Source organism: Salmo salar, chromosome 15, assembly GCF_965601325.2.
Source record: "Salmo salar chromosome 15, fSalSal1, whole genome shotgun sequence".
Taxonomy (NCBI): domain Eukaryota; kingdom Metazoa; phylum Chordata; class Actinopteri; order Salmoniformes; family Salmonidae; genus Salmo; species Salmo salar.
This window is the reverse complement of record NC_138305.1, coordinates 35,893,751-35,903,631: the sequence shown is the minus strand read 5'-3', so window position 1 is coordinate 35,903,631 and position 9,881 is coordinate 35,893,751. Positions and strand designations below refer to the sequence as shown.

The 9,881-nt window shown below is 41.7% G+C and overlaps 1 protein-coding gene across 1 annotated transcript; it reads right to left on the bottom strand.

Moving 5' to 3' along the window:
• Positions 1-5,067: 5,067 nt before the first annotated feature.
• LOC106571241 (forkhead box protein A2) lies at positions 5,068-7,661 on the bottom strand. The gene is made up of 2 exons (XM_014144033.3): positions 7,306-7,661; positions 5,068-6,583 (listed from the first exon to the last, which is right to left on the bottom strand). Exons 1-2 carry the CDS (start codon positions 7,372-7,374, stop codon positions 5,399-5,401), a joined length of 1,254 nt encoding a protein of 417 aa, XP_013999508.3. The 5' UTR covers positions 7,375-7,661; the 3' UTR covers positions 5,068-5,398.
• Positions 7,662-9,881: the final 2,220 nt, after the last annotated feature.

The window sequence follows — 9,881 nt, the reverse complement described above, 5'->3', positions numbered from 1 at the left end:
CCTACGGGCCCTGGTCAAAAGTAGTGCACTAATTAGGAGAGAGCATTTAGGACGCAACCATGGCCTACGTACATGCATGGGAAAACCCATCGATCCTGTCTGAGGTCCAAAGAAGACCGGGATTATTGAGTAACTCACCGTGTCTGTACCACGACCCACCCTTAACTGACCATTCTCCCAGCCAGGCAGGTCCAAACCTGTCCTCTGCTCTCTCTGCAGTCTTCTAACTGCATCTACAATGTTTGCATCCCAAATAGCACCCTATTCCCTATATAGTGCACTACTTTTGACCAGGGCCCATAGGGCTCTCTGATAGACGGATACCCGTCGATCCAGATATGTGAGAGTGTAGCCTATGCTGTAACTTCCTTTATTCATAACCGTTCCAGCGGTGATACGTTCACATTTTAGACACACTGCATTTACATTCCTGCTGTGGCTAGAGTCTCACTACTCAAATCACTCATTTATTTTTTGTTACATAGTACTACCTCTGAAGGGTTAGATTTAGCGGGCCCCAACATAACATCTCCTCTCTGTTGTCCTCAGCATCTCTGTCTACAGTGTAGATCCAGCCAAGGTCATTATTTTGTGTATTGGCACAGTCTCTTTCACGCCACTCAGCAGGCTTCCCAGTGGGAACATCCATACAGTGGGGAACTGAGCCTGTCTGCAGTGGGGAACACTATTGCAAAATCTCCATGTTAAATCTCCCACTGATGACAGGTCTTTCTGTTGCTAATGGTAAAACAAGCTCCAATCACATTAGATAAATCAGGTTTTGGGTGCAGTGGGGGCATTGGCATTACAATGGACCATTCATTTAATCTGGCAGATAATTAAAATGGATCCCTTTAATTGTCAACCTCTGGAACACTGTGTGGGCATCAGGCGAGTTGTCTGCAGAGAGCCTGTGGCCTTTCTCTCCCATAGAGCCCAATACACAACCCACGGAGTTGAAAATTATGTCTTTCTTAAAGCACCCACCTATACTATACTTTCCTGTTGTCAGGGGTATGTGCGATGATGATACATGATAATGTGTGAAATGAGAAGTGTTTTTTTTTTCTAGGCTATAAAATGCAGTGAAATTGCTAGTTTTCTTGTAGCTTTTTGAAATGTTAGATTTTTTTTCACAATATCAGAAATCAATTTTTTATTACATTGCCATCTCAATATACCTCAATGACCTGCGGCTTCATTTATAACCAAAGTGTAACACTACCAGCTGACATATGTTTTCCCACACTCCTTTGCTAAACCATACGGTTCCCAGGTTGTTATTGCACACAGGCCTCTTGAGTTGACAGGAGCACTCTGTCATCAGCTTGCAGTGCAGACCATGCAGACTAGAGATCCCCTCCTCCCATGATGGATAGATGGATGGATTTATTGATGGATTGACTTTTTCCTCAGTGTGAGAGCCTTGAGGAGGACGTAAAGGGGAGCCAGTGAGGAGGTCAGGGCCGGTTCAGACTGCTGGCAGGACTCTCAGCCCAGTCAATGGGACAGTGTTGACACAGAGCTGTGTGTGAGAGAGGGCTCCGTCCCTCCATCCCCGAGCGTCAACGCCACTGTGCCGAACGCCTATGAAAGGCTCCCCCACGGCAGGAATTTCGCACCAGGCTGCCATAAAAGATCAAGCGATCAACTCTGGCAAGCAGAGTCCTCCTCTGTCACACACATTCTCACCCTACGGACCAAGTGCCTTCCCTTATCCAGCTTCTCCTGTTGTGGTTTGGCACTTTTCAGTGATGTCCAAAAGGGGGATATGCTCCTAAGATTGTTGTCATTGTGGATAGAACATGGTTCACCCCTTGCAGTCTGATAGGAATCAGGTTAGGTATCACACACCTAATGGAGAGAGGATGTCCCAAACCTGAGCCCTCCATCTGAAACTCCTCTTGTTTATACAGTACACACACAAAATACAGCTACATGTTTCCAATTTGCCTATTTCTCCCCGGGTAATGGGGGCAGGTTTTGGCGGCAGGTAGCCTATAGTGGTTAGAGCATTGGGCCAGTAACCAAAATGAGATTTAGGCCTAAAACCAGAGTGGAGTTAACAGCCACACCCTCCAATAGCTTAAAGCAGTATTAGGCTACAGCTTGTAAAACTGGTATCACAAATCACCTTGGAGACCACTCTACTTGGGTGTTCCAGGACTAGGTCCAGCCAAAATGGCTCATGAGGGCATCATAGTTGGGTACTAGTGCCCTCTATGGAATCAATGGGCAATATACTGTGCCAATGGGTACAATGTGAAGCTAACATTTTCGAGCATCTAAATGGGATTAGATTAAATTCAAAATAAAAATATTATCCTTAATAAAAAATAAGATACTAAAATCATGACTTTTATTCGTTGAGCAAGATGCAAAATAGGCAGGCTATTGTGAACGTTATGGACGTAGTTTATTTAATCTCGAAGACCAGTTATGTCTTGTTCTAACCCTTTTCAAACCGCCGAAGGGCTATATTGCAGCTAGTCCGTTATTTGAACCGAGGCTCTGAGATTAACTTTGTGAGCATACACTCATTTAATGTTTAGTCGGCTAATTGACAAATCCGGGACCTGCATTACCAGTGGAATTGGAGTGAATCAATTATTTAAAGACAGAAGCTGTCTGCCAGTGTCAGGTACTGATCACATCTCCTGCTGAAGAGGAACTCTACCAGAGAAACCATGCCAGATAGCAGAAGGGTCACCTCCATCAATACACCTAAAACGTGTCCCTGCATTGGTTATTTCTAGACTGCTTTAAACAAACATTTGCCTATAACGATAATGCAATTTATAACACAAAATAATAATAATGAAGTATTAATATTATTACTAATATTATCATTATTAATATTATTATTGTATATATTTTTTTATCATTATCGATATTGTGTCTGTATAAACATTGCTTATAGGCCTACACATAATGTTCATATTTCACTTACGGTATAAATTTATATTCGAAGAAAAACGAATACTAATTCAACACTAGAAAGAAATTACAATCTGGCAAGTAATTGCCGATAAAGCACAATGCACTCTCTTCCCAAAATGCATCAATCAGAGATGCTCTCCATTCCTTTACAAGAGATACATTTTCTTCTCCATGCAAAACTATCCCCCGAAACGAATCTACATTTCATGAAAATAAAAACATACAAATCTATCCACAGAAAGACCACAGGCATGATCAAGGCTCAAGAGAAATTGTCCATTGACATTTTTGAAAGCCTACTTCTGGATAGGTTTCTTACCGTTGGACATTGAAAGCGACGTGATCTTGGAAGGCAGCAAACTGCTTCCGAGGACTGAAGTCATCGCAGCATTTATTTGAAAGCTATCTCTGTCCATTTATTTAGCCGCAACGCAAAGATGTTGTGGCTAGCCACAACGCCTTGCTAGTTTAGAATAAAACAATATTGTTTAATACTGATGATATCGATTTTTTTTAATAAACTTTGCATAAGAGAGACATTTGAAATATTTGTGTAAATGTAGCTATCGAGACTAATAAGCATATAGCCTAATGTAAAGATTACATATGTGACTTTGAGGTGTTTACTGTAAGTGTATGTTGTTTGCAGGTTATTATCCGACGCATTTTGCACTGATCAATGATGATCATGAGTCGGTCACATTACGGCAGGGCGACCCAATTCCGGTTCTGGACGGCCTAAACTCGAAATACTTCTGTTTTTTGTTTCTACCTGGGTAGTGAATTCCACTCAACTGGTGTTCCAGGTCTGAATCAGTCCCTTATTAGAAGAAGAGGATGAAAACCTGAAGTGTTTCCGCCCGACAGGGGCGGAGATTGGGCAGCCCTGCATTAGGGGATACTGTTGGCCGAAAGTGTGGCAAAATGTGGATGAGATTATAGTCCTTTTCACACATAGGGCTTCACTTTATTTTTTGGGGGAGTAAATGTTTTTAAATAAAAGGTTAATACGCTGTAGTTCGTTCTTTGTGAACATGGCTTATGGCTTCTCGGTGAAAGCAACATGGGCTGCCATTCCATCCCGAAGTAGTTGATGTAATCAGAAGGGGCTCTGACATGCGGACAGTTTATCAGTTAGGATCAGTGGTGAGTCACACGTTAAGTGGTTTAACAGCAACCCAGTGTCAGGGACTCCATGTGGGACTAACATCACCAACACTTTCATTGTGTACTGCTCTTTCTCCCTCCCGTGCACATGTCTATTTTACAGGAGCTATTGTGTGAAAATGACACAAATGTCATGCATCATATGCAAATGATGTTGGTGCTCGTTGGGGTTCAGGGAAGGACTGGTGTGGGACATATAACGGGAAATCATTCGGGAATTGTCATGGTTGTCCGTTCATTGTATAACATGTCATATTAATAATAGTCTAACCAAACTCGTTTTATAAATAATAAATAATGTGGTTAAGTTACGTTTAATAATATGAATAATGCATTATTATACATTATTTTTGGTGTGGTGCTTTTCGTTTCGTTTCTTGGCGAAAATTGAAACCTTTTTCCTAAATGTGGGCAATTGGATAGGCTATATTGTCTTATTGAATAGTATTTAATATTATATATCAGAGATGGGCAATTCCAGTCCTCGGGGGCCGGAGTGGTGTCACACCTTTGCCCCATCCATAGCAAACACAGCTGATCAAACTAATTGCATTCTAAACTGAAGATCATGTAGTTGATTGTTGGAGTCAGGTGTTTTAGCTGGGGCTGGGGCTGGGGGAAAAGTGTGACACCAATCAGACCCCCGAGGACTGGAGTTTTCCATCCCTGGTGTGTGTGTGTGTGTGTGTGTGTGTGTGTGTGTGTGTGTGTGTGTGTGTGTGTGTGTGTGTGTGTGTGTGTGTGTGTGTGTGTGTGTGTGTGTGTGTGTGTGTGTGTGTGACACGTAGGCCTATAAATACAGAACCCTTACTTTCATTGTTTTATATTTGCCATAATTGCTAGCCTTTCTTAAATAAAGTTGTTCGATGTTTTTAACATTTTGAATCATGCAGTTAGCCTATTGCATAATTAGCCTGTATTCCAATGTTTCCTTATAGTAATGCACACATAAAGGTCATATAAAAAAACATCAAATAATACTTTAATATAGATTTTCAGCAGCTACATGAATACACATGAACAACGTATAAGTTATAAGGGATACACAAACGATTATGGCATAGAGAATGTCTCACAATTTGTAACACAGTTACGCCTTCAAATTCATGTAAAAATGGCTGTATAAAATCATTTCTTCCCGTATCAACATAATTTGAACGAATTTGACACTGAGACAGTCCCTTCCATGTCCAATGTCCATAAAATGTGACGCATAAAAACAAAAAAACAACCAATTTACAAATGTACAAATTGTAATTGCTAGAAAAAGTTAATTGAATGCAGATAAAAATCAAGAAGAGTTCATGATTGGCCTCGAATACACACCTTGGTAGTAGGAAGTGTCTGTGGGTGTCGAAGCAACATCTAAGCCCGTTTTAGTCGACATTGAGCCCATGGACAGTGCCCCTGTCATCGGTGAACCATAGCCGTGATACTGCATCATCTGTTCATACGTTTTTAGGTCCATTTTGTGGTGATGCTGCTGCTGCTCCGACGACATGAGATTGTTGATGGAGAAAGGGTGGTTGAATGAATAGTGGTGCTCGGGTTTCAGGTGCGCTTCGTGCACGAGCACCGAGTGATGTTGAGACGGAAGATGGTGTGTCTGTGGGACAGGAGTGGGCGCGTGCTCGGCGGGGCTCATTACCTGCTGCCGGGGTTTCGGGGCAGATACGGGCCGTTTGACGTCTTTAACGGACAGGGTATGATGGGGTGATTCGTTACCGTTACAGCTCTCTGGGCTGCTGTTAGGGCCTCCCTCGGAAGTTTTCCTCCCGGTTTCCCTGCCGACGTCTTTCTCGCACCTGAACCGCTTTTGCCTTCGGAGATAGCAGCCGTTCTCAAACATATTCCCTGAGTCCGGGTGAAGAGTCCAGAAAGATCCTTTGCCTGGTTTATCCGGGGACCTGGGCACTTTGAGGAAGCAGTCGTTGAAGGATAGAGAGTGGCGGATAGAGTTTTGCCAGCGCTGCTGGTTCTGTCTGTAGAAGGGGAAGAGGTCCTGGATCCACTGGTATAGCTCATTCAACGTCAGCATCTTTGTGGTAGACTGCTGTAAGGCCATGGTTATGAGAGAAATGTAGGAATATGGGGGCTTGGCGTGCGTATAGCTTCTCCTGTATGTTTTGGGGTCCCTTGACCTTATGTTGGACTGTCCATACATGGGGCTCATAACGCTCATATTGCTATAGGAGGTCAGGGCATTCATCGAGGGAGACTGGGTGCTTATGGGGCTCATATTCGGATTCAGCGTCGCGCTCATGCCCGCCATCCCTGCTCCCATACCGTGCATGGCCCCGGAGCCCGGTGACATCCCGGCCATGGAGTGGTTCACACCCGTGTTGACGTATGACATGTTCATGGGGTTGCCTGTCATGTTGCTGGTTGAAGTCATTCCAGGCATGCTCATATAGGTGTTCATCGAGTTCATTCCCAGCCCGGTGTGTTGTGTCATGTTTCCAACTGAGGTGTAGCACTGAAAAGAGTGCACAACGTCAATAATAGCTTTAACAATGTGAAATAAAGACTTCTAGTAAAATGACAACGAAATAATTAGGCCTACATAAATTCGTTGTCACTTATATAAACATGTATTTTTCAGTCGGTTAAACATCCAATCTTAGGCTATAAATTGTAACGTCACATTTACGTTCAAACAGTGAAGTGCATATACATCCTAAAGAATATTGTAAAGATATTGTATTCCAAGTCTGATTACACGGCAAAACGAAAACGATTGAAAAGGGAAGGAATGGATCAACGAATAACCCAATGAGGCGAACTGATCACTGTGTTCTCCGTAATAATTCCATAGTCAAAATAGAAATGTGCCTATAAACTTGAATAATTAGAAATACATTTCGGATTCAATTCGATTTTCAAAATATGAAATAGCCTATTCAGGTCATATATTTCATAAATGTCCTTTCCATTCTCCCTAGAAATTGGTCAGGATATCGAAAAAGACCCACTGGGCACACACTGGTTGAATCAACGTTTTTTTTTACATTTAAATGATATTAGGCTACGTTGAATCAACTTGGAATAGACGTTGAATTGACGTCTGTGCCCAATGGGGGAGAGATCCGGGAGAATTTGTAGGTGCCCCAAGTCAATATTTGATCACAAAGTTAATATTATCTCAAGGCTAGTATTGAGTTGTATAGACAGCAAAATACATATATAAACTCTACCCACCTCGGGCTCTCCGTAGTAAGCACTCCAGTCTGAATGCTCGTGTCCTTCCATTTTAACAGCGCTTAGCATTGTGGACAGTCCAAAACAAATTTCCCTCAAAAGCCTCAGTCTCAGCAGAAAATGAAGTGAAAAACGGCCCTAAAACCGATTTGGGACCACAGGCTACCCAGGTCGTTTATTCTGCTTGCTGCCTAGTGACTGGTTCATGGGTATCTTTCTGCCCTGAGTGCCTTCAGACACTGTAAAGCGACTGACGATGACAGGAGTTAAAGACGTTGGCTCCTCGCCTTGCCGTGGTATAGCAGCACTGCGTTTCGCTGAGCGTTCAACCCTCCAATCCTCACTCCTTCAGTGCCCTATTTGAATAATCTGCTCACACCTAGACACGAGACTCTTCCGTTGACCGTCTATTGTAGCTTACACCTGCGCTGGCTGAAAAGGCCAGACCCATTTAAAATGATCCAAAACATCAAGTGTGATTGTTTTCCTCCATAAAAAAACGACAAGGAATTTAGAATTATAAGAGGGATTTATATTAAGGGCTTTATATTAATGCTATTCCCTTTCTCTGTGTTAGCCTTAATAATGTGATTTGGCATCTTCTGACCAACCGAATATTAGTGTTTCTATCAAGGAGTGTGGACTTCACCTCACTTAATTTATATGCGTTTCACATTTTACAGTTTTAATCAAATATGTAATACATTTTTTTGGGTCAAAATAAACAAGGCATTTCCTAACCAGTTATTTTCACAAAACCACAATAATACACCGATGTAAGAAATAGGTAAATTGATACTGGGACATTATGGGTATAAACCACCACTTTAAATACGTATTTAGGCCACATTGAATACCGATTTGGACTATAACATGGTAATGTTTATATATCAGCAATAAGTACAGGGGTCCATGCATCGATTCAATTCTGCTGCGAGGGAGCAATAAGGTACACAGTGGTGTTGACATCAAAGCAGAAATTCGTAGAACGTTGTGTTGCACCTATTTGAATTTCGAAACATTGCAAACATTTTGGGGTCAACTCGAGGGACTTCATTACATCTTGGATAGTCATCATTCATTTATATGCCGAATATTGTGCATAGTTGCCTCTTGAATTAAAATTCTTACTGCAACTAATGTAATGTAATTGTATTTATTTTATTATACGTCCATTGTGTAATAGAAAATACATCAGTCGGTTACAAATGATTGAGCTCTAAACTATATTACATTTCAGGCAATATCGATTTTTTTTTTCCTAGGCCTATTTTAATTACCCCTGATTTCGTAGTGGCAGTTTGGAGAATAGAGATTATTCAAACATAGCATAGCACTGTCTATTCTCTCTGTCTTTGACCATCATTCTATTGACTTTTGTGAGGGCCTTGCTGCACTATGTTTGATATGACGGTTACAAGAGAAGTTTATCTAAAGTGTTTGATCACTAGAGATGGAATGGATGTCCACAGCAATTGCTGATAAAACCAGCTTCGGAAAACAAGGATACGATTGAGGTGATATTATTGGAGCAGTTTAACTGGTATTGTATTTGCCGAATACACACGAGTGCACGCGCACAGGCCAGCCTACATCACGATGGAATCTTTAGATCATGGTGTTTGAAGAACGTCTGATATTTAATTGTGATCATTTTCATAACAAACTATTCCTAATGACTATGAGAATAATGCAACGAAAACTTAAGCCATATGCTATATACATAACACGAGAACCATACACGCATTTACGAAACGCTTATGTCAACAAATTATTAATGCTGTTATAAATATATATAGCTTATGGATATGTTATGAAGTAATTATGTGCCATTTTATTAAGGCTACTGTGTAGACTAAATTCAATGGCAAATTGTGATAATGGGTTTCTGCTGCCACATAGATAGTTTACACTTTAGTCATTTAGCAGACACTCTTATCCAGAGTGACTTACAGTAGTGAATGCATACATTTCATTTATTTTTTGTACTGCCCCCCCCGTGGGAATCGAACCCACAACCCTGGCGTTGCACACACCATGCTGGCGTTGCAAACACCATGCTCTACCAACTGAGCCACAGGGAAGACAGATGAATGTTCATGTCAGATCACCTTGTGTGGCCTCACATTCTTATGGGCCACTTGATAGCTGCACTATTGGGTCAATCAGGGTCTTCTCACAAGCAGTGAAATACAGTACTATAGTGGCCTATTGCTCTTGCCAAATGTGCTGAGGCTGATCAATCACAAAGGGTGTCAACAAAGGCACCACAATGGCCTTAAAATCAAGAATGACATTAGAAGTAGAGTAGAACATAGCATTACCCTCAGAACAAGATACCTCTCATCTCTTTGATTCTGTGAATGATGTGTTCGAAGAGAATGCACTCATGTAGAATAGGGAACAGGCAGGCATGACTGTGGATGTGTGGTGTTCTCAAAGATAAGGACAGGTGTATTGTGGATGTGTGGCATTCTCAAAGATAAGGACGGCATGGCTGTGGATGTTTGGCGTTCTCAAATATAAGGACAGGCATGATTGTGGGTGTGTGGTGTTCTCAAAGATAAGGACAGGCC